At 39.8% G+C, this 23,568-nt stretch overlaps 1 protein-coding gene across 1 annotated transcript in view; it reads right to left on the bottom strand.

The window, feature by feature from the left end:
- cds1 (CDP-diacylglycerol synthase (phosphatidate cytidylyltransferase) 1) overlaps positions 1-21,283 on the bottom strand; it is a 71,827-nt gene extending 50,544 nt beyond the window's left edge. The window contains exon 1 of the mRNA XM_034171182.1: positions 21,027-21,283. Within this exon, the coding sequence (XP_034027073.1) occupies positions 21,027-21,095 (69 nt within the window). The 5' untranslated portion in view covers positions 21,096-21,283. The remainder of the gene's footprint in view (positions 1-21,026) is intronic.
- Positions 21,284-23,568: the final 2,285 nt, after the last annotated feature.

Below are 23,568 nucleotides of genomic sequence, written 5' to 3'. Positions count from 1 at the left end.
CAACACAAATTAACTGAAAGAATTTAAGAATTAAGTGTGACGCTACCAGGAAACCGTTATCCTCCAGTAGGACCATATTCCAGCACTGCAGCCTATCTGGAGTATCCAGAAGTACAAGGTGTTCAGTGCTCAGATACGACCAACATAAGGAAGGCTGAAACACCACCATCACTGAAGCAGACTCATGATTTGAAACATCAAGATTGAGCTGATGGACACACAGCACCACTTCGAGTCAGTGGTACTGGTGCGGACTAGAGGCTGACATTTTTTCGGGAATCCCATGGGTCACGGGATTCCCGTGGGATTAAAAATTCACGGGGAGCAGACGGGAGCGGGAACCAAGGCTTTAGGCAGTGAGCCGGCCTGCCATCATTTGGGTGGTCAATTTTTGAAAAAGAAGGCTGAAAAAATAGAGTAGGCTTTGCTTAAAGCCGTCAATTAGGGTTCGATCACTGCAGCCGTCTGTGTGTGTGTGTGTGAGTTGACTCACTGCGAGGAGGGAGAGGGGAGGGGGCGGGGGAGGAGGTATGAGCCGCTTCAGTCAGTTTAGAGTGACAGCGTGTGTTGAGCAGAGTGAAGCAACACAAACAAAACTGTGGCGCTGCCTTTATTTCTCTCTGGACTGATCTGAAGCTATATGTTGAGTGTTGGGGGGTTTGGCTGGATGTTTTTGTGTTGTTTTCTTTTCTTTGCTCTCCAGGTGGTATGCAAACTGGTTTTTGTCTGTGGAGAAGGTGCTGGCAGAAGAATCCTTCACCCTCATCAACAATGGATGTGGAGGATGTTCATGTGCAGGCCTAATGACTCGCAGCACCTGTGGATGATGCTCACGTGCAACCTTAAAGACTTTCAGCTGAAGCGGATAATGAGATGGCGTTCTGCATTTAAGCCATGAGTGATTCAAGCAGAATTGCCGGGAACTCGACCTTGTGACGTTCGTTTGTGAGACGCTGAGGACCGGGCCTGGGTTTGACACATCATGCCTGTGAAGGAGGACGGGTGAGGGACACATGCTGTCAGCACATATCAGAGGTGATTGATTGTCTGAATAAGTGTTAATAGTAATTTGGTATTTTGTTACGCAGTATATTTGAACATTGATGAGAATTGTGCAGCTCGCTTCTCACGGCTGTGGCGTGCGGACTGATGATCCTCCACCTGTTGTGAGAAGCTGCTCATTTACATAAAGCTTAAATTCAGACCTGAATGTGTTGCTGATAGTTTGTGCCTTTGAAGGATATTAGTTGTAGCTGTTGACTTACCTCACCTCTTCTATCCTTCACAGAGTCAGTTTGTCGTGTCCACCTGGGGGGTGTTTGGCAGTGAACTTGAGTCCAGAAGCGCCGGGCTTCGATCCCTTTGGGCGCTGGAGAGCGCGCCGTCCTTCACGCCGCCAGACAAACGCACTTTTATGTTGTACACAATTATTGCACAAAAAGGAAATAAATGTTTTGTTTTTGGAACCGCTTTCTGGTTATTTAGCGCTGGGTTCAGTCAGACGCAGGTCCGCTCCTCAACCCGCGTCGGCACATAACACTATATCCTGTTCACACCGTGTGCGCGTGTCCGTGACAGTGAATTTATGAGATGAAATAAATGGTCAAAGTTGCTTAAAAAAATGAAAATATAGGAATGAACGTTAGAAAAAAAAAAAAATCACACGTGTGTTAAAAAAAAAAACTGATGTGGAGAAACTCTACAGTGATGTTCAGAAACAGAAATCACATAAAGCAGCTGAGAACTCTGAACTTTAACAGGCTGTTATTTTACAGAGATATTTATTTTAGATCTCTTAATGTCGTTTTATGCTCAAGCACAAAATGTGACTGAGGAGGAGAAAAAAAGAGGAAATGTACTCTAGTCAGAATAAAAATATAAGCTGCTGATTTTTGTTATTTTTCAAAGTTATTAGGCTGCAGCTCTGCTTTTCATTTATTTCAAACTAAAATACCTATTAGTATTTTCAAAAATCATGAGTCAAATCAGTCTGCATCGATATGTTTTTCCTGAACATGTTTGTGTATTTTTTCCTTCTTCATAAAAGTTCTACAAAGTTTGAAAAAAACAATAAAATGTTCACACTTTTCTTTATAGCAGTTCTGTAATTTCAGAAATGCAACAGAAACAACCACAAATCAGAAAAAGATGGGACTGTATGTAAAATGAAAATAAAAAGAAAAATGCTGCACTATTCCCAGTTTCTCCACTCAACCACAGAAGCCAAAAGTTCCTCCAGAGTTGTTTCTTGGTGGCTTCCCTCACTTGTCTTCTTCCAGCATGGACATCAGTTTTTGAGAACTGCCTACCTGACACAGATTTATCATAAAGTACCACACTGTTTGTATTTCTGAATGACTGATATAAATTAAGTCTAAGAAATATTCAGTCACTTGGAAATGTTCATGTATTCATCCTCTGGCATTTCTCAAGAAAACTGGCCGTAAAAATTATTAATTAATTCTTACATTTAGAATAAACTGCCCTGTCCCAACCTTTTTTTTCTTGGAAAATGCTGCAGGCCTTAAATGTAGGAATGGATATATATTAACAAAAAATAAATAAAAATAAAGCTGACCTCACAAAACATGAAATATGTTGATTTCATACAGTCTGCAGTTACAGAAATAGAAGTCAAAGTAAATGTCAGGATCATTACATGTCCATCACCACCACCTTTTGAAAAACTATAAGACCACAGGCCATGCATTATTTATGTTTTGTGTCTTTTATGTTGTGTGGGCCGCTGAAGAGGAGGTACTGCTGGCCCACCACCACCAGAGGGCACCCTGCCTGGAGTGCGGGCTCCAGGCACAAGAGGGCGCTGCCGCCTCACAGGAGCAGCCGGGGTGACAGCTGTCACTTATCACCTATGACAGCTGTCACCAATCATCTGATCTTCATTTGTATATCAGCAAGACGACATCTCCACCTCTTTGCTGAGATATCGCTCTTCTTAGGAGGTAACGTACTCAGCCGTTGTGTTGTCTTTCAGACAGTAAACATTGTTGCTTTGTGTTTTGACAGTAGTCAGTGAGTACTTGCAGCTGGAGACTGAGTTGGACTTTTCACCAACCTTTTTGATAAGTACTCATACTCCTGCACATACCAGTTTTCTGATGAGAGGTGGAGGTGGATTTCCCACCATAAGTGTTGCTGGGTGTAAACGCACCCACATCTAACTGTTTTTGCTCCTCGCCAGCAGTACCAGATCCGACAAGCGGAGGCAGTAGCCACCTGGGAGTTCGGGACTTGGCGGCTCCAGTATTCCCGGGGTTCAGTGGCAGAGGAAATCGTGTGGTTCCGGTTCTGCTTTGGACAGATGTCTCTTTATCTTCGAGCCTGCCCACATGACACATTCTGTGAATTGACTTCATTGCATTCTATTGTGATCTGCCGTGTTTGTTGTGCTCATTCACAACAGTAAAGTGTTATTATTTGACTTCCTCCATTGTCCGTTCATTTGCGCCCCCTGTTGTGGGTCCGTGTTCCTACACTTTCACAACATTTTAGTGAAGTTGATTTATTTTTTATTTGGATTAAGGCAATAAGTGCCTCCCTGTATTACCACAGATGAACTCTTCCTGTTGCCACATCTTCTGAAATAAAACTGCAGAACACTAAAGCCTAAAAACTAAAAGAAGGAAAAAATGGGAGCGGTACAGGAGCGGGAGTCATTCTGAATGAGAGCGGGATGGGAGTGGGAGTCATTTTACTAGGAGTGGGAGTCATTTTACTAGGAGTGGGACAGGACAGGAATTTTTTGGGGTTTTTTTTTTACTCTGGCCTGGGATTGGGATGGGACAGGAATTCTTCTGTGGGAGTGGGACGGGACAGGAGTGAAAATCTACTCCCGTGTCACCCTCCAGTATGGACTTCCATTACGAAGGATAAGCTAGTTGGATATTTGTGCTCTGAAAATGGACTTAAAAACCAACTCCCAAAATGACTGCCAGTTTTGAGAAGATACTTTCTCTAAACAGGGGTCCAGGATACAGTCTGCATCGTTCAAGAAGGCAAAGATTTTTATTCACAACACAACGCTCCATCACACGTATCCAAGTAAAAGTAACATGGCCCCCTCCTCACCCGACTCTGTCCCTACTGAGAAGTTGTACCCCTTTCCTGTTTTTTGTGTGTTCAGCGGGTTAGCATGTGTTAAATTGCACAAACAAATTAAGTTCATCTCATGTGTCGGTTGAAATTGCTGACAATGTAACTGACATTTTATTCTATTTGTCTGAGAACTGTAAAACTAGTTCTCAGTGCGTATTACCTCTAAGACCTGTTCATGGAGATTTACTTTGATTCCATGTGATGTGTTTTAGGTTTATTTAGTTTATTCTGTTTAAACCTTCTAGTAACAATTTCTATTTTGTCATTATGGTGTTTATAAAACTTTCTACATCGACTGCAGAAGCACTACGCCGTCGGATTGTCACAATACTAGAATTACAAACTCAAAAACAATACCAAGAAAATAGTTAATACCATTTTTGATACCACGGGGGAGGGGAGTAAGGTCGAGGCTCAAACATCCCGGTATGTGTGGTTGGTCTGTTTGTGCTCAAAACCAAAAAGTGTCGAGTCCCATCACGGCCAAACCTGAATTTGTACTCAAGCTTCTTTACGAAGGTCTCAAACAGCAGTAATCTGGTTTCCGCCGTGTAATCACTTCACGGTCAAACAAACCCGTGAGATAACAAAGATGCGCCATGTTGCAAGACAAACCAGAGACCGCTGAATGTTTGAATATGTGTACAAGATTAAAGCTTAAACCAGCAAATGTTTTCATCAGAGCAGGAAACTGAACTTGTTGGAAGCCTGACAGGGAATGTAGTAGTAGGTCTTCCACCACCTTGGTCTTCCCTTGCCTCCTCCACAGAGAAGTGGTATGGTGCAGACAAGGTGCCAGAAATTTATCAGCACGCATCTCGATGTGAATGCGAGTAATTTAGAAAAATTTTGTTAGCTGGAAGATTGACTTTAAATCCTGTATTTAGTCATTCACAGCATGTCGACGGTTTATCGGACGGCAGAATCAAAACATGATCAGAGTGCGTGTAAGCAAAGCATCCAGCCATGTGCAGCCACACACTGCAGGGCATCAGCCTCTGCAAGCACAAACCTTATGTAGCGCCGCCGTTTGCAGCACCAAGGCGCCAGCTCTGCCACAAAGCAAAAGAGGAGAAACAAGACGAAAGCTCTCTAATCACAGCAACAACTGTAAGACTAAAACAACTCCACGTTCACCAAGACAAACATCCTTCCAGAAGGTCACAGTCAAGGTCGCTAACTGACCCCTGCAGGCCACATTTGACCCAGCCTCCTTGTGCATGGACACGCTTTACCAGGGTATCTGGAGTACATGTCTGAAGAAAAATCTGACATTATTTATAATTATATCCATGTTGCCAAATGAGCATTTTAATGGCCTAAACCTCAGAGCATCCCCCCACGCACCCACGCCAGGATGCTGCCCTTGGACCCCATTGGGAAACTGGTGGCACCTAAACCCCCAGCCCGACCTACAGTAGCCTCACTCTTACACTGTCAAAAAATGTGATGAGTACCCTTTCAGGGATGCATATCCACAAAAATGAGAATGTGGCTTAACAATGTGTCAAAATTTCTAAACTTCAGTTTTCACGTCTTTAGTTCTACATTATCACATATTGCTTTATCTGGAGACAAAGGGACAAACATTTTTGGAAAAAGCAAAACATAAGATACCAGGTCTAAAGTATCATATTTAGCACATTAACATTAACAACAGAGAATCAAACTAGCACAATTATTATGGAGTTTTAAGCCCTGGTCATGAGAGAGGGTACACAGCTGAAGGACTGTAAAAGTTTGATAACACCATAAATGAACCATATGTAACATTAACATGCTAACGGTTGTGATGAGTATACACAGAGCACACTATTAGAATGTTTGCATCCTAACATGAAAGCTAAGAGTTTTAGGAACATCTCATGCTAGCATGTCAAACTGCTACCAGAAATAACAGGGATTTTTTAGCAGAGTAATGGGATGGAAAAATCACTTTAAAAAGCTGGGAGTTTAGGGGCTGCTTAGGCAGCGCCCCAATGGGGCAAAGGCCCCTTGAAGCTTTTGCATTATGGACTTATAAAGAACCTTCTTTGTTAGTCTAAATATACCAAATATCTCTGCAAGTTGACTCAAAGCTGAATGTTTCTGCCTCATCTTCTTCAATAAGCGAAGTGCACATCTCGGGCCGCGCAGTGCATTATGGGTACTCTAAGTTTTTCGGCTACCAATCCACATTCAAAGATGGCAGAAAGCAGTGAAGAGTGCTACAACCCCTGGCAAAAATTATGGAATCACCGGCCTCAGAGGATGTTCATTCAGTTGTTTAATTTTGTAGAAAAAAAGCAGATCACAGACATGACACAAAACTAAAGTCATTTCAAATGGCAACTTTCTGGCTTTAAGAAACAGTATAAGAAATCAAGAAAAAAAATTGTGGCAGTCAGTAACGGTTACTTTTTTAGACAAAGCAGAGGGAAAAAAATATGGACTCACTCAATTCTGAGGAATAAATTATGGAATCACCCTGTAAAATTCCAGCTCCAAAACTAACACCTGCATCAAATCAGATCTGCTCGTTAGTCTGCATCTAAAAAGGAGTGATCACACCTTGGAGAGCTGTTGCACCAAGTGGACTGACATGAATCATGGCTCCAACACGAGCGATTTCAATTGAAACAAAGGAGAGGATTATCAAACTCTTAAAAGAGGGTAAATCATCACGCAATGTTGCAAAAGATGTTGGTTGTTCACAGTCAGCTGTGTCTAAACTCTGGACCAAATACAAACAACATGGGAAGGTTGTTAAAGGCAAACATACTGGTAGACCAAGGAAGACATCAAAGCATCAAGACAGAAAACTTAAAAATGAGGAACGAATGGGAGGAAACTGGAGTCAACGTCTGTGACCGAACTGTAAGAAACCACCTAAAGAAAATGGGATTTACATACAGAAAAGCTAAACGAAAGCCATCATTAACACCTAAACAGAAAAAAACAAGGTTACAATGGGCTAAGGAAAAGCAATCGTGGACTGTGGATGACTGGATGAAAGTCATATTCAGTGATGAATCTCGAATCTGCATTGGGCAAGGTGATGATACTGGAACTTTTGTTTGGTGCCGTTCCAATGAGATTTATAAAGATGACTGCCTGAAGAGAACATGTAAATTTCCACAGTCATTGATGATATGGGGCTGCATGTCAGGTAAAGGCACTGGGGAGATGGCTGTCATTACATCATCAATAAATGCACAAGTTTACGTTGATATTTTGGACACTTTTCTTATCCCATCAATTGAAAGGATGTTTGGGGATGATGAAATAATTTTTCAAGATGATAATGCATCTTGCCATAGAGCAAAAACTGTGAAAACATTCCTTGCAAAAAGACACATAGGGTCAATGTCATGGCCTGCAAATAGACCGGATCCTAATTCAATTGAAAATCTTTGGTGGAAGTTGAAGAAAATGGTCCATGACAAGGCTCCAACCTGCAAAGCTGATCTGGCAACAGAAAGTTGGAGCCAGACTGATGAAGAGTACTGTTTGTCACTCATTAAGTCCATGCCTCAGAGACTGCAAGCTGTTATAAAAGCCAGAGGTGGTGCAACAAAATACTAGTGATGTGTTGGAGCGTTCTTTTGTTTTTCATGATTCCATAATTTTTTCCTCAGAACTGAGTGATTCCATATTTTTTTCCCCTCTGCTTGGTCTAAAAAAGTAACTGTTACTGACTGCCACAATTTTTTTTCCTGATTTCTTATAGTGTTTCTTAAAGCCAGAAAGTTGCCATTTGAAATGACTTTAGTTTTGTGTCGTGTCTGTGATATGCTTTTTTTCTACAAAATTAAACAACTGAATGAACATCCACCGAGGCAGGTGATTCAATAATTTTTGCCAGGGGTTGTATGATTTGGAACACTGAATTGCTGGAAAGTTGACGATTTAAAGCATTTTTGTAAGCTCCGCGGATTGTCTGTTACAACCAGGACTGCGTACGGCAGTAGACAGAAACGGAAAGAAGAGCTGGCTGCCCTTGCGTGTGCTGTATCGGTACAGAAACTAAGGAGGAATCAATTCAAATCAAATAAATTTTATTTATACAGAGCCAAATCACAACAAACAGTTGCCCCAAGGCACTTTATATTGTAAGGCAAGGCCATACAATAATTACGTAAAAACCCCAACGGTCAAAACGACCCCCTGTGAGCAAGCACTTGGTGACAGTGGGAAGGAAAAACTCCCTTTTAACAGGAAGAAACCTCCAGCAGAACCAGGCTTCTGCTGGGACTGGTTGGGGCTGAGGGAGAGAACCAGGAAAAAGACATGCTGTGGAGGGGAGCAGAGATCAATCACTAATGATTAAATGCAGAGTGGCGCATACAGAGTAAAAAGAAAAAGAAACACTCAGTGCATCATGGGAACCCCCCAGCAGTCTAAGTCTATAGCAGCATAACTAAGGGATGGTTCAGGGTCACCTGATCCAGCCCTAACTATAAGCTTTAGCAAAAAGGAAAGTTTTAAGCCTAATCTTAAAAGTAGAGAGGGTGTCTGTCTCCCTGATCTGAATTGGGAGCTGGTTCCACAGGAGAGGAGCCTGAAAGCTGAAGGCTCTGCCTTCCATTATACTCTTACAAACCCTAGGAACTACAAGTAAGCCTGCAGTCTGAGAGCGAAGCACTCTATTGGGGTGATATGGTACTGTGAGGTCCCTAAGATAAGATGGGACCTGATTATTCAAAACCTTATAAGTAAGAAGAAGAATTTTAAATTCTATTCTAGAATTAACAGGAAGCCAATGAAGAGAGGCCAATATGGGTGAGATATGCTCTCTCCTTCTAGTCCCTGTTAGTACTCTAGCTGCAGCATTTTGAATTAACTGAAGGCTTTTCAGGGAACTTTTAGGACAACCTGATAATAATGAATTACAATAGTCCAGCCTAGAGGAAATAAATGCATGAATTAGTTTTTCAGCATCACTCTGAGACAAGACCTTTCTAATTTTAGAGAGATTGCGCAAATGCAAAAAAGCAGTCCTACATATTTGTTTAATATGCGCACTGAATGACATCCTGATCAAAAATGACTCCAAGATTTCTCACAGTATTACTAGAGGTCAGGGTAATGCCATCCAGAGTAAGGATCTGGTTAGACACCATGTTTCTAAGATTTGTGGGGCCAAGTACAATAACTTCAGTTTTATCTGAGTTTAAAAGCAGGAAATTAGAGGTCATCCATGTCTTTATGTCTGTAAGACAATCCTGCAGTTTAGCTAATTGGTGTGTGTCCTCTGGCTTCATGGATAGATAAAGCTGGGTATCATCTGTGTAACAATGAAAATTTAAGCAATCTAATAATACTGCCTAAGGGAAGCATGTATAAAGTGAATAAAATTGGTCCTAGCACAGAACCTTGTGGAACTCCATAATTAACCTTAGTCTGTGAAGACGATTCCCCATTTACATGAACAAATTGTAATCTATTAGATAAATATGATTCAAACCACCGCAGCACAGTGCCTTTAATACCTATGGCATGCTCTAATCTCTGTAATAAAATTTTATGGTCAACAGTATCAAAAGCAGCACTGAGGTCTAACAGAACAAGCACAGAGATGAGTCCACTGTCTGAGGCCATAAGAAAATCATTTGTAACCTTCACTAATGCTGTTTCTGTGCTATGATGAATTCTAAAACCTGACTGAAACTCTTCAAATAGACCATTCCTCTGCAGATGATCAGTTAGCTGTTTTACAACTACCCTTTCAAGAATTTTTGAGAGAAAAGGAAGGTTGGAGATTGGCCTATAATTAGCTAAGATAGCTGGGTCAAGTGACGGCTTTTTAAGTAATGGTTTAATTACTGCCACCTTAAAAGCCTGTGGTACATAGCCAACTAATAAAGATAGATTGATCATATTTAAGATCGAAGCATTAATTAATGGTAGGGCTTCCTTGAGCAGCCTGGTAGGAATGGGGTCTAATAGACATGTTGATGGTTTGGAGGAAGTAACTAATGAAAATAACTCAGACAGAACAATCGGAGAGAAAGAGTCTAACCAAATACGGGCATCACTGAAAGCAGCCAAAGATAACGATATGTCTTTGGGATGGTTGTGAGTAATTTTTTCTCTAACAGTTAAAATTTTATTAGCAAAGAAAGTCATGAAGTCATTACTAGTTAAAGTTAAAGGAATACTCGTCTCAATAGAGCTCTGACTCTGTCAGCCTGGCTACAGTGCTGAAAAGAAACCTGGGGTTGTTCTTATTTTCTTCAATTAGTGATGAGTAGTAAGATGTCCTAGCTTTACGGAAGGCTTTTTTATAGAGCAACAGACTCTTTTTCCAGGCTAAGTGAAGATCTTCTAAATTAGTGAGACGCCATTTCCTCTCCAACTTATGGGTTATCGGCTTTAAGCTGCGAGTTTGTGAGTTATACCACAGAGTCAGGCACTTCTGATTTAAAGCTCTCTTTTTCAGAGGAGCTACAGCATCCAAAGTTGTCTTCAATGAGGATGTAAAACTATTGACGAGATACTCTATCTCACTTACAGAGTTTAGGTAGCTACTCTGCACTGTGTTGGTATATGGCATTAGAGAACATAAAGAAGGAATCATATCCTTAAACCTAGTTACAGCGCTTTCTGAAAGACTTCTAGTGTAATGAAACTTATTCCCCACTGCTGGGTAGTCCATCAGAGTAAATGTAAATGTTATTAAGAAATGATCAGACAGAAGGGAGTTTTCAGGGAATACTGTTAAGTCTTCAATTTCCATACCATAAGTCAGAACAAGATCTAAGATATGATTAAAGTGGTGGGTGGACTCATTTACATTTTGAGCAAAGCCAATTGAGTCTAATAAAAGATTAAATGCAGTGTTAAGGCTGTCATTCTCAGCATCTGTGTGGATGTTAAAATCGCCCATTATAATTATCTTATCTGAGCTAAGCACTAAGTCAGACAAAAGGTCTGAAAATTCACAGAGAAACTCACAGTAATGACCAGGAAGAGAGAGCTGCTGTCGAAAATGACCAGTCCTTGTTGATAGTTGGAGACAAACATTCATGGTGCGACATTACAGTCATAAACCGATGCACGAAAACGGCGCCATCAACCAGATTATAATTCGGCACAGTTTCAGGGTATTGACAAAATAAATGTGTGCAAGAAACTTACAATTTTAGTCCATCTTTTATGTCCCCCTGGATCTTTCTTTTCTGTGGGGAAATTGTGTAGAATGAACGGAGGTTTACAACCACATTTCTTCTTCTTTCCGTCTTTGGGTGGACTCGGCGGAGCTTGCAATCGTGTGTTTTCAGCCACCTTTCAAGCTTAGAAATTCAGTTCGAGCATTTGAAAACAACACAATGCGCACCTGTCATTATTGTATGCATCGCTTAAGACTTAAAGTCTTTGAAACAATCCCTGTAAACCTTAAATTTCACAGTCCGCTAATGCTACAATGCTTCAATGGTAGCGTTGTGTGTTTGGTAGCTCGAAATTTTGACCCCGTTTGACGTACGTATGCACAGATGTGTTGCGCACTTCGCTTATAGAAATCATGAGGTTGTCCAGGGTTTCCTGTTTCAGTCTATTTCAGAGGGGGGTTGAGACCACAGAGGTGAATAATGAGTACTAAAGTCCGCAATCACACTGAGCCGTGTCCCAGCAAGGAGACGTGGTCTACGGCTGAAACGATTACTCGAGTAATTCGAATAATTCGATTACAAAAAATGTTCAGGGCAAATTCAGTGCCTCCAAGCTCCATTTAACATTGTAGTATATATGCCAGGCCTGTGGATAGCGCTATAACGTCCCCAGAAAAAAAAAAACAGAAGAAGACTAGAGCATGCGCACAGGCCATGTAACAGCTAATCAATTTAGCGCCAATAGCTACAGCTTTCCAATGCGAGACAGAGTAAAATAAAGCCTTTTAAGAGAAAGACAGTCCACGCTGATCATCTGAAATAGACTGCACATTTAAAGTCAAGCAGTGTGTTTGCCTATTTTTAAAAACACACGGTTCGCTCAATGTGGGGAGTGACTCGCCCGGCGGCCAGCTGCTGTCCCTCTCTGCCCAGTGTGAGGGGCTCAGCGCTTACCTTACACTGGGCGAGCCACAGCTCCGTCCCCGGCCACACTGACAAAAAGTCTCTGCAAGAAGATCCTCTCAGAAAAAGTCCACTCTTTCTTCTGTGTTTTACTCAGACTCACACTGAGTGCTTTGCTTTTTAATCTTCGTTTTTTTGGGCAACACACAATGCTTCACAAACACTGTAACTCAAATAATAATAATAATAATAATAATAATAATAATAATACAAATAAACTGACTGCAAGGCTTGCATGTTCAACCTCCAGCTGAAATGTATCTGCTGAATCGAAGAGAAAGAGGGATAAAAAAAAAAGGTTACATTTTACAAGTTGGGGAAAAACAAAACAAAACAGCAAGCCACATCCCATTGCCACTTCAACAAAAATGTCAAGACTTTGGCGCAGCGACACTGTGCCATTGAGTCCTGGACTATTGATTAAAAATGCACAAGTACTTTTTACCCGATTACTCGATTAATTGCCAGAATAATCAACAGAATACTCTATTACTAAAATAATCAATAGCTGCAGCCCTAGCGTGGTCACCATTTTGGATTTGGGCAACTCAGTGGGCAGCATGCACTGCCACTCAATTAGTCTCTTCAAGAAACAGGTGGAATATTTTGAAAAGCTGTGCATGTTGGCAATGCAACAAACGGAGGAAGAAGGGAGACATTTCCTTCCATAAGTAAGTGGTTTTGATCAATCTTGTCAGTTTGTCTGTGACATTTGGTCGATAAACAGGTGTATGTTGCCTGCCATGCCTGTGTCGTCCGAGGACACGCACCATTAACTCTTCACTTATGTCTAGTTGATATTTCCCCTGCTAGACCGATGTCTAGTTAAAATACTTGTCGTTAGTGATTAAAATTGTTCGACAAAACCAACAATTTTTTTTATTTTGCACCTTAAATAACGGAGCCGCTGCTCACAGATTATAATGACCTGCGCTGTGCTACTCACAGTCACACCGTCACACAGAGATGTGCACCCACACCACTGACTTCATGAATGAAACTCGATAAATAAAGGATAATTGTGTAAAAAATATAATATATAAATGTATTGTAATGGATTGATGAGTTGTGCAGTGCTGAACACAGCAGCAGGACATCTCAGAAGCTGATTTATCGCAGCTGGATCAGATCAGATCCATGTAACTTTCAACACTAATAGCTGGGAATGTGTAGGTGTCAGAGTAAGTTTAATACTTTCCTTACATAATTTAATGTAAATTAATTTGACTGGCTCAATATCCAGATCAAAATGACACTTGTGAACAAGATCCCAAGGTACGTGAACTCTTTCACTTGGGACAAGACTTCATTCCCGACCCAGAGTAGGCAATCAATTCATTTCCTACTGAGAACCATGGCCTCAGATGTAGAGATGTTGATCCTCATCCCAGCCGCTTCACACTCGACTGCGAAATGACCCAGTGAGTGTTTGAGGTCACAGGCCAATGAAGCCAACAAGACCACATCATCTGCAAAAAGCAGCAATGAGACCCTGAGCCCACCAAACTGAAGGAACCCCCGCCCCCGACTATGCCTCAATATCCTGTCCATGAATATCACAAACAAGATTTGTGACAAGGTGCCCTGGTGGAGGCAGGCATCTCATCGGCTGGGCCTGTGGGCGCAGTGAAGGAGGTCGTTGCATAGCGGAAGTGGAGACGTGTAGCTGGTAGCAGACGGCGACAGCAGCAGAGAGCGACAGCATTTGGAGGAAAAGTGCTTAATCAGTGAATTCCCACAAAAAGAACACATGAAGGATATTATCATTTTTTCTTTACATGATGTACTGTAACTTCAGCTTACCGGAGAGCCGGTAACAGCTGCAGAAAGCGGCAGCATTTGGAGGAATGATGTTTAATCAATCAAGTCCCATAATAACACACGGAGTACAAGGTCTATTAGATAATAAACCGACCCTTTTATTTTTTTTTTTAACTATATGGATTTGAATGACGTGCGATTACACGTGTAATCTGTGTTTCTGTCGCTGTAAGGACTTCCCACAGAGCAGGACATCGTGCAGCGCTTCCAGGCGCCATCGTCGGCCTGTTTTGACCTGAAAACATCCTAATTTAAGGCTTAATTCACCCAGGACATCGTGAGAGAACAGAGAAGATTCAGAAGAGGCCGGCATGAGGACTTTATGCGGACATTCCACTGTTTAAGGACATTTTGTAATGAAAGATGTGCGTGCAAATTCGCCGAGTCGTTTCCGTGACGACTCGGCAAATCTGTGTGCGCCACGACAGGAAAAACACCTCCGTGTTGAAAACCATTTGTAAAATGCAGGCGGCTTTTGATGGCTTTCAACAAGTGAGTAACTGAGAAATTGTTTAACAGCTTGGGCATGTTCCAACTTGCCCGTTAAGGTTTCCAACGGAGGTGTTTTTCCTGTCGCGACCCCCCGCGGTCAGGTCCGGCCCGACATGCGACTCTGCCCGCACGTTCTTTCATTACAAAATGTCCGTTAACAATGGTATGTCCGAATAAACTCCTCATTCCGACTTCTTCTGAAAGTTCTCTGTTCTCTGACAACTTCCTGGATCAACAGAGCCTGAAATGTGGAAGTTTTCAACTTGAAACGGTGAGACGCTGCCGCCTCGAAGCGCAGATCACCGTGAGGCGCCATGGGCCGTCCTTACGGCGACACTACCAGACCAAAATCTCTCATCAGCCGTTAAAATTTTTACCGAAAACCAGCTGAATTTATCGAATGGTGTCCACTCAGTTGTGCCTTACAGTTTTGAAAAAATTTTGATCAAACAAAGCAGCAGTCTCTGAGCCATTCCTAAACAATGAAAAAAACGATGAGAGGGTGGGCCACTCCTCACTCAAAGACTGCCCACAGGTGAATGACGTAACCGACAGGCATGAAAAAACTCTCGCATGCCCATGAGGGTTCAAGCATGTCTGATGTAATCACACGTGATTCAAATCCATATGGTTTTTGAAAAAAATAATAAGGTCGGATACTTTTCTAATAGACCTCGTATATTATTATTATTCGTTTTCCTTTACATAAGGGGCCGCAACTTCAGTTTACAAATCGGTGAAGCAGGAGATATTACTGGTGTAGTCCACACCAGAGAACCGTTGTGGACTGCTCCATGAAAACGGCATGTTAATGAGGAAGGAATAAAACCTGTCCAGTATGAAACAGCGGACGATTCTCGTTTCTTACCTGTGACAACAGACGAGTCCCAGTTACCGACTTTAATCAGCAGAAAGGTGAGTCAAGACTGACATCTTTAAATTGCTTTGACAAAGGTTCATGAATAAATTGTGGACTTGATGCTTCTGAAGCAGCGGGTCATGAAGTGACAACAGAGCTATGAGAGCATTGTAATGTAGAGGCACGTGTATGACAGAGCTGATCTCAGGCTGCCAGTTGTATAAATTAACCTAGATAACCCACACAGGCAGCAAACAAGCACACGTGGCTAGATGTCAAAACAAGCCAAAGCTCTACTGCAGCGCTTGTTGTTAAATATTTGCCTGAATACATACAAGTTAGCCAGGTACAATCAACGTAGAGAAATTATCATTTTCCCACTACACACCCTCGAAATCAACGCACCGGTGTAATTTGCAGTGCAATTTTGTCAGACAACAGCTTAACAGTCCATTACTCTGCTATAACACTGGTGAGACGTATGAATAATGAATAGAACAGAAACTTACTTTATTGCCATTGCAAATATATACATACAACAAAACTTGTCCTCACTCAGAGGACAGTCAGACACAATCTAACCACTGGGAGCTGTGGGCAGCCACAGTCCAGTGCCCAGGGACCAACTCCAGATATAGACATTGATTGCAGACCCTGCAGCAGGTCTGTAATCAACCGCTGCTGCAGCGGCTGTTTTGAAGCATGAAGCAAGGAAGCAGTTGCCCACTGCTTCATTGGTTCATTGCTTCGGTGCTTTTCAGAAGCGGCAAGTCCGCATCTTAACCCCTTTCAAAGTCATCTAAAAATGTCAATCGTGTGTCACTTTTGTGTGGATTAAAGTCACTAACTGGGACTCTTGTCTTGTTGCGAGCAAGAAATGAGAATCGTCCTCCGTTCCATTCGCACAGCTCCAAATACTGCGCTGCCCTCTGCCGAGTCCAGTTAGAGTCCAGCTGGAATTAATGACTTCAAAGTGAATCGCCGTTTTAAATCAAATGACACCTCTTTCCAAATGCTGTAACACAGACAACAAATTACAACAGACTAAAACATTTTTTTTCCCTCCCAAAATGAGATGTCCTGCATTCTTTATGAATTACATTGATGCTGACGTGCAGCGCAGTCAGCTGAGCTCAGCTCACATGTATGGAGTTAGATTTGTGCCATTAATGTCTGAAAGGAAATGCTTGAGACAAAAACTACAGATTTTGTTTATTTTTATTTGTGTCCAGAGATCAAGGATCCAGTGACCAATTTCATATTTATTTACTTTAAGACGCAATAAAATGTTATTGACATAGAAAACCTGTAAAGCCTACTTTTCATACACAGAAAATTCGCAGGAGGTATTGATAAGGGAATCGGATCGATAAGCGGAATCAATAATGGCAATGATAGATAAAATCTTATCAATACCATCCCTGTTTGAAGTAATATTATTTATGTTAAAATGTGTTAATTATGCCAAAGACATTTAAAAACAGAGATGTTTAAATGTTTTTTTAAATACGACAAAAGATAAAAATAAAAGAATAGAAAATTATTTAAAAATATGTTTAAAATGTTTACAAAGGCTGTAAAATGTGTAAATGCATAGACAGTTCCTTAAAAACATAGAAATACTTTTAAAATGTGTTTATGATGTGTAAAAGAATAAAACGAAACACACAAAGATGTTGAAATTGTGTGTGTGTGTGTGTGTGTGTGTGTGTGTGTGTGTGTGTGTGTGTGTGTGTGTGTGTGTGTGTGTGTGTGTGTGTGTGTGTGTGTGTGTGTTGGTGGGGGGGGGGTGTAACTATCCATTTGTTCTCTGAGGGGGGGCTAACTCTTCCACACTTTGAAAACCCCTGATCTAGAAGATCAAAATGTATCCGGGCCACCTAATGATGTTAGCTTCCAAAGTCAACAACAGCTTATCTTAGCACTAAAACTAGCATGTTCTATCATTACACATCAATATTACCTCATCCTGTCAGCATGCAATGCTATCAGGTTGTTCTGCCAAGGTGTGGTGCTAAAATAAACTAGTTTTGTCAGTGTGTGATGCTAACAGTCTATACTATCTACATGAGGATAAAATTAGATTGACAGCATGTTACCCTAAAAATAGCATGTTCAGCCACAATCTGAAGCTCAAATTCACTTGTATTCTTAACAGCAGAGTCCCATTAACCTTTTCTATCAGTATGTAATGGTCATATCAGTTTATTCTGTTAGCATGTGAGGGTAAAGTGAGCTTGATTTGTTAGTGTGTGATGCCAACATTAATGTGTTCTGTTGATTCTGACATAAACTTGGTCTGTGTGGCAAAGGATAGCTGGCAATCTCAGTCTGTGCTCATGTTAGCTTAGCTAATCTCTTCAGCATGTGCCACTAACATTAGCTCGTCCCGTGGGTGCAGACCACTAACATTAGTGCATCCCGTGAGCGTGGACGACTAACATTAGCTTGTCCAGTGAGCATGGACCATGAGCGTGGAAATTCAAACAATTTCAAAGACAATGACATTTTATTCTGGTACTGATTTCTCCATGCACCGTATTTTCCAGAGTACAAGTTGCAGGTTTTTTTTTCTTATTCTGGGTGGTCCTGCGGCTTGTAGTCTATTCTGACTTATATAGAAAAAATCATGTGGTTACTAATATTAATAATTATAATAACAATTGATATCAGACTTTCCCAGGAATCAAAGCTCGACACAAAATAAACTCTAACAATAAAAGAATAAATGTCAACTAGAGCACCGCACTCACAGAGCGCAAACTTCTGCCAGCATTAGATTCCAATTCCACAAATTTTTACCTTGGAAAAAATTTTCAAGGTCAAAGTCCTGTTAGAAGTGGCTTTTCATAAGCTAAATTAGATGTGATCAAATGTCAGGAGTATGCATTCAGTTCATGTACTTGAATCGAAGGTTGTTGTGGTTATTTTTCTTCAACTATTTTGATTTCGGAATTCTTTTTCTGATAATTTTCACAGAACATTGGTTATCTCTGCTATGCACAACTTGTCATTGCTTTTTGGCACTTGGTTTCCAACTGATAACTACTGGCAGTAGATGGCAGCCACACATTTGCTAAAACCTTCAAAATTACTGCATCACTTTAAAACTAAAACATACAATTGATATTTTCACTTTGTAAAATGACAGACGTGATGTTAATTTCAATAACTTCTCCGCAATTAGTTTGTTTAAAATTATAACCATAAGTCAAAACTGTCTGCCTGCAAGACTACAGTGAAATGACCAGCAGGTCTGTATGGTGTGAAGAGAAATTCTCTTTTTTCTTCCCTCCCTCTCTCTTCCTTTCTCTCTGGTAGTCAGCTCTCCTCTGCTTGCAGAGGATAGAGCTCTACCATTCATGGTTGTCTGTCTGCTACAAAACATGTAACAGACAGGCACTAAAATTTTTTATTTCAGACCTTACAAATGTTTTTAACTATTAAGCTTTATTTACTATGCCCACAAAAATACGTTAGCGGTCGAAAAGTTATCAGAACTAAATTTATCAGATGCTAATTGGCCCACTGAGGCTTTTCAAAGTTATCTGGAAAGCTAATCCACTAATGAAAATGTTAGCTTCAATAATTAGCAATTAGCGGAACTGTGCCCACCACTGGCAGTGTGTCACCCCTCTAAGTCTGGTATGCTTGAGGTTTCTTCCTCAAATCATCAGAGGGAGTTTTTCCTTATCACTGTCACCTGTGTGCTTGCTCTAGGCGTTTGTAAGGTCAGACCTTACTTGAGGCAGCTTTGTTATGATTTGGTGCTATATAAAATTAAATAAATTGAAATTTAATTACAACTGAAATTCTTTGACAAATTGAAATTTTCTTCATGAAAATGATATTTAAAATTTGTTTTATTTTATAATGCACTTTATTAGAGAATTATTTTATTATTGTAACAATACTTTCTCTTAAAATCATTACTACTGAACTGCAACTGATTTCCTACTAAAATTTCAACTATTCTTGGAACATGACTTTAAATTTTTTTTAATGATATGAAATCTAGGTCAAAGGCTTCTGAAAAACCTTAGGCTATATTTCCTGTTTCCTTGCCATGTCTCACTTTTAAAGAATCAACAAACAAAAATCACAGCCACAGAAGTCTGTAACACCTTTGGAGTTGTTCTGGGTGTCTTGGTGGCTTCCCTCACTTGCGTCCATTGTGAATGCTCATTTAGCTTTTGAGAACAACCTGGTCTACACAGATTTAAAATTCATGTGTCATACTCTTTATATTTCTTTACAATTAATACAAGTGAACTCCAAACAAACTTTTGGCCTTTTATCTGCTGATCTGTCAATTAAATAATGCAGGGATAGCACACACACACACACACACACACACACACACACAAATACAATATAGCACATGGATCATATATATGTAATTACCCTGAAATTTAACACAGCAGTATGAACTATCAGCTAATGTCCATTACTTTGTTTCAACTCTAACATATGTTGTATGGCTAAGATAAAAGCTTTGATGTTGTCCAAATATTTATGGACCTGACCATATTTCTACTAAGAGTTTTGACTATTACAAATGTTGAATGATAAAGCTATACTTATACACTCACTACATTCTTATATAATTGTGTTATGTTTTATTCTTCTTTTACAGTAGTCACGATTATTGTAATAACTTTCCTTTTGCAAAACCATAGTTCTTAAATTACTTTCAGAAAAACTATAATTTTAAAATATTATGACTTTTTCAACCATAATTTGACTGCTGCGTGACCTCTGCCACAATTACAACTTGTCACAATCTTTTTATAATTTTTACAAGAATTTAGGGCTTTATTTTCATAAACTCACAGTCATGACATTGTTTTCTCTTAAACTGTCTTGGACATGTCATGACTTACTTGTAAAATTTTGACTTTCCCTAATGTAACTTGTCACAAATACCCTATTAATATAACATTTATCATTGTATTATAGCAACTATCATGTATTAGAACTTGTCAATCATGCAACTTTTATTACTGCATTATTGTAATTTTTATATATTACAACTTATAATTATCATATAACGTTTTCATTATATTATTGTAGTTTATCTAATTATTAGAACTTGTCATAATTATATTATAACGTTAAGTCATTGGATTATTGTAAATTTTTATATAATTCTAACTTGTGGCAGTATATAAAACTTTTTAATAACTGTAGTATTGCAATTTTATATATTTTGTCAAACATTACAACGTTTTTTCATCTTTTATATAATTATTATAACATGTCAATTATATTACGATAACTTGTCATTGATTTGTTGGAATTTTTATATCATTATTAGAAGTTGTAAGAGTTACGTTTTATATCATTATTATAACTTGCCACAATGGGTTTTGTTTTTTTAAACGTTGACTTTTTATTGTTAATGTGTTTTTATTGCCTCTGTTGTGTCATGTTATGACATTTACAGTCATGATAAATAAGTTAATTTTCGTTTTTTTAAAAAAGGGACTAAATTTAAAAAGTGCCCGATTGTGTTGTCGCGGGATTAGTGAGCTAACATGCTAAAGATTATTAGCTTCTCGGCTCCCTCCCACACCTGGCCACCGAACCGGTTTAACTCGGATGACACGGAGCGGACTAAGCGGTGTTTACCGGTGGGAGTTTGTGGTGTTGTTTCGGTGTCTGTTTTTGGAATCTTTCGGTACCTTGTCGCTGAGGTTGTCGGTGCTGTCCGGCTGTCCTCCGTCTCCGCCCCGCTTCCTCAGCTCCGTCATTGTCCACTCGTTTGTCCGCACGCACGCTTAAAGTGTCACATAGAAACAGAGTCCAGGGAAAGAGCTCCAAACGATAAACCCGGTTTAACTTGGGCCCGGGACCAGGACCGCAGACAGCCGGAGTTCCACAGAGACGCGCAGACTGACAGAACCGTCCCACTGCGTGCGTTTGTTTATGACCGCAGTCTGCTGCCCTGCTGTCAAACTCACCGCACTACAGCCTCATTTCCGCTCACTGTTTCAAAATAAAGGCTGAGTCGCTACAGCACTTTAATAAACTATTTTTACAGAACTTTTAAAGCTTAAACACATTTAAAAGAGAGTAACATCAATAAATACACCTCAAAATAAAAGTTAAAACATTACAAACAAAAATCAATTTTTTACTAAGTTAAATGACAAATATTTTATAGATGAATCATTTTGCCTTTTCCCCCCCTCAAGTTTTCAAATTCTGTGATATCAGCTTCTTCAATCTGGATATTTTTCTGGGTTATTTATTCCTCTCTAACAGTAAACAGAATATATATTTTGTGTTGTGAACAAAACATTTGAGGACATCATCTGGGATTTTGTCAATTTTCCACTAATTTTTGATGTTTTATGGACCAAACAACTAACTGATTGAGAAAACAATAGACTGATCAACAATGAAAATGATTAGTCGTGGTCCTAAATATGGGGGCGGAATTGCATTTCTTTGAAATGTATTAAACAAAATCTTGTCATTTGAGGAATACTTCCAGAATCACACAACAGCTCTGCGCACTTCTAAAAACATTATGGGAGGTGAGAATTCCAATATGGTCCTGGTCTACATTTGGAAGTTGTCCAATTCTGATACAGAAAAACACCAGAACAAGAAAAGTCATTCATGAATTAGGATTTAAACATTTTAACACATCTAGGTGGTGCAGCAAAAAAAAAGGAAAAAACAAACAAACATCACATTTAAGAAAAGAATACATGGCACAAACACTCTTTTCTAACATTTTTGATTAACGGATTGGCTGTCTTTCCAGAACAATTAAATCCTATTTTTCCAGCGCTGGGAATTTTGCCCTCTGGAAGTTGTGATGGTGTGATTTCAGTGTGAATTCTGCTATCACTTGGTGTTGTTATTGTGCAGTTTTGCAGTAGTTTAATTTTGTTATATTTTTCCATCAGATGTGGAAAAAGTAATTGATCACATGACCACTGAGGACGTGGTCACGACAGCCACTGGAACACAAAATGTCGAAGAATATTGTTCCAGAGAGATAGCCGCGGTCTTTGATTAATGATTATGTAGGTTGACAAAAGCATTTTTCATAACACTGAGCGAAACGTCAACACAAAAAAGTCCGCTGAATGTTGGAATTAGTCCTGAGTGACAAAGAGGCGGAGCTTGACCACAGAAGAGGCGGAGCTTGATCATTTAATGCGCTTATACCAGAAACTCTTAGGATATTTCATTTTCAGTTTGTGAAAATGTGGAGTACAATTTGAAGCCATTTTTACAAACCCAAGTAACTTCTTTAAAATCCCATTGTAAATCTTGGACAATTGTAAGGGATATAAATGTTAACCCACTGATGGTGCAGATGAAAGGACAGCAGCAGGCGGATCAGAATTTTGAGTTGCACAAAAAAAAACAAAAAAAAAAACCCTGAAAAAAAGCAATGCAGCTTTATTCTGCGTACGCTCAGGGCTACCCTCAGTGTTGCGAGCACATTTCGCAGGACATATATTAATAAGAACTACAGAAAAATACAAAATAATCTGCCTTGTTGTGATTCCAGTTACTATTTCTTGTTTATAACAAGGTCCTATTTTTTTTTTTTTTTTACTGTGGATATTAATTTATTTTAAAGGCTGAATCACCGGGCTGCTCTATCTTCCTGTCTAACTTTCCCGCTGTTTCTCTCTTGACTTCTTTGACCCTCTGCAGTAACATCAGTGTCCCAACATGTCTGGATTTCTGTCCATGTGAGGACTCTCATTCATAAAATGAGTTCTATGGACCACAACCGAAGCCCTTAAGTGCAAACCAACATTTTAGAAAACAGTAATAAAGGAACAAACAAATGATCATGAAACCGTAATTAAATACAGAATTTGTGTCAACACCGTTTTCATTAACATATACAGTAGTGTTCAGAATAATAGTAGTGCTATGTGACTAAAAAGATTAATCCAGGTTTTGAGTATATTTCTTGTTACATGGGAAACAAGGTACCAGTAGATTCTCACAAATCCAACAAGAGCAGGCGTTCATGATATGCACACTCTTAAGGCTATGAAATTGGGCTATTAGTAAAAAAAAAAAAAAAGTAGAAAAGGGGGTGTTCACAATAACAGTAGCATCTGCTGTTAACGCTACAAACTCAAAACTATTATGTTCAAACTGCTTTTTTAGCAATCCTGTGAATCACTAAACTAGTATTTAGTTGTATAACCACAGTTTTTCCATGATTTCTTCATATCTGCGAGG

Source organism: Thalassophryne amazonica, chromosome 5 (genome assembly GCF_902500255.1).
Source record: "Thalassophryne amazonica chromosome 5, fThaAma1.1, whole genome shotgun sequence".
In the NCBI taxonomy this organism is placed as follows: Eukaryota; Metazoa; Chordata; class Actinopteri; order Batrachoidiformes; family Batrachoididae; genus Thalassophryne; species Thalassophryne amazonica.
The sequence above is the reverse complement of the archived record's forward strand: the minus strand, read 5'-3'. Positions and strand labels throughout refer to the sequence as shown.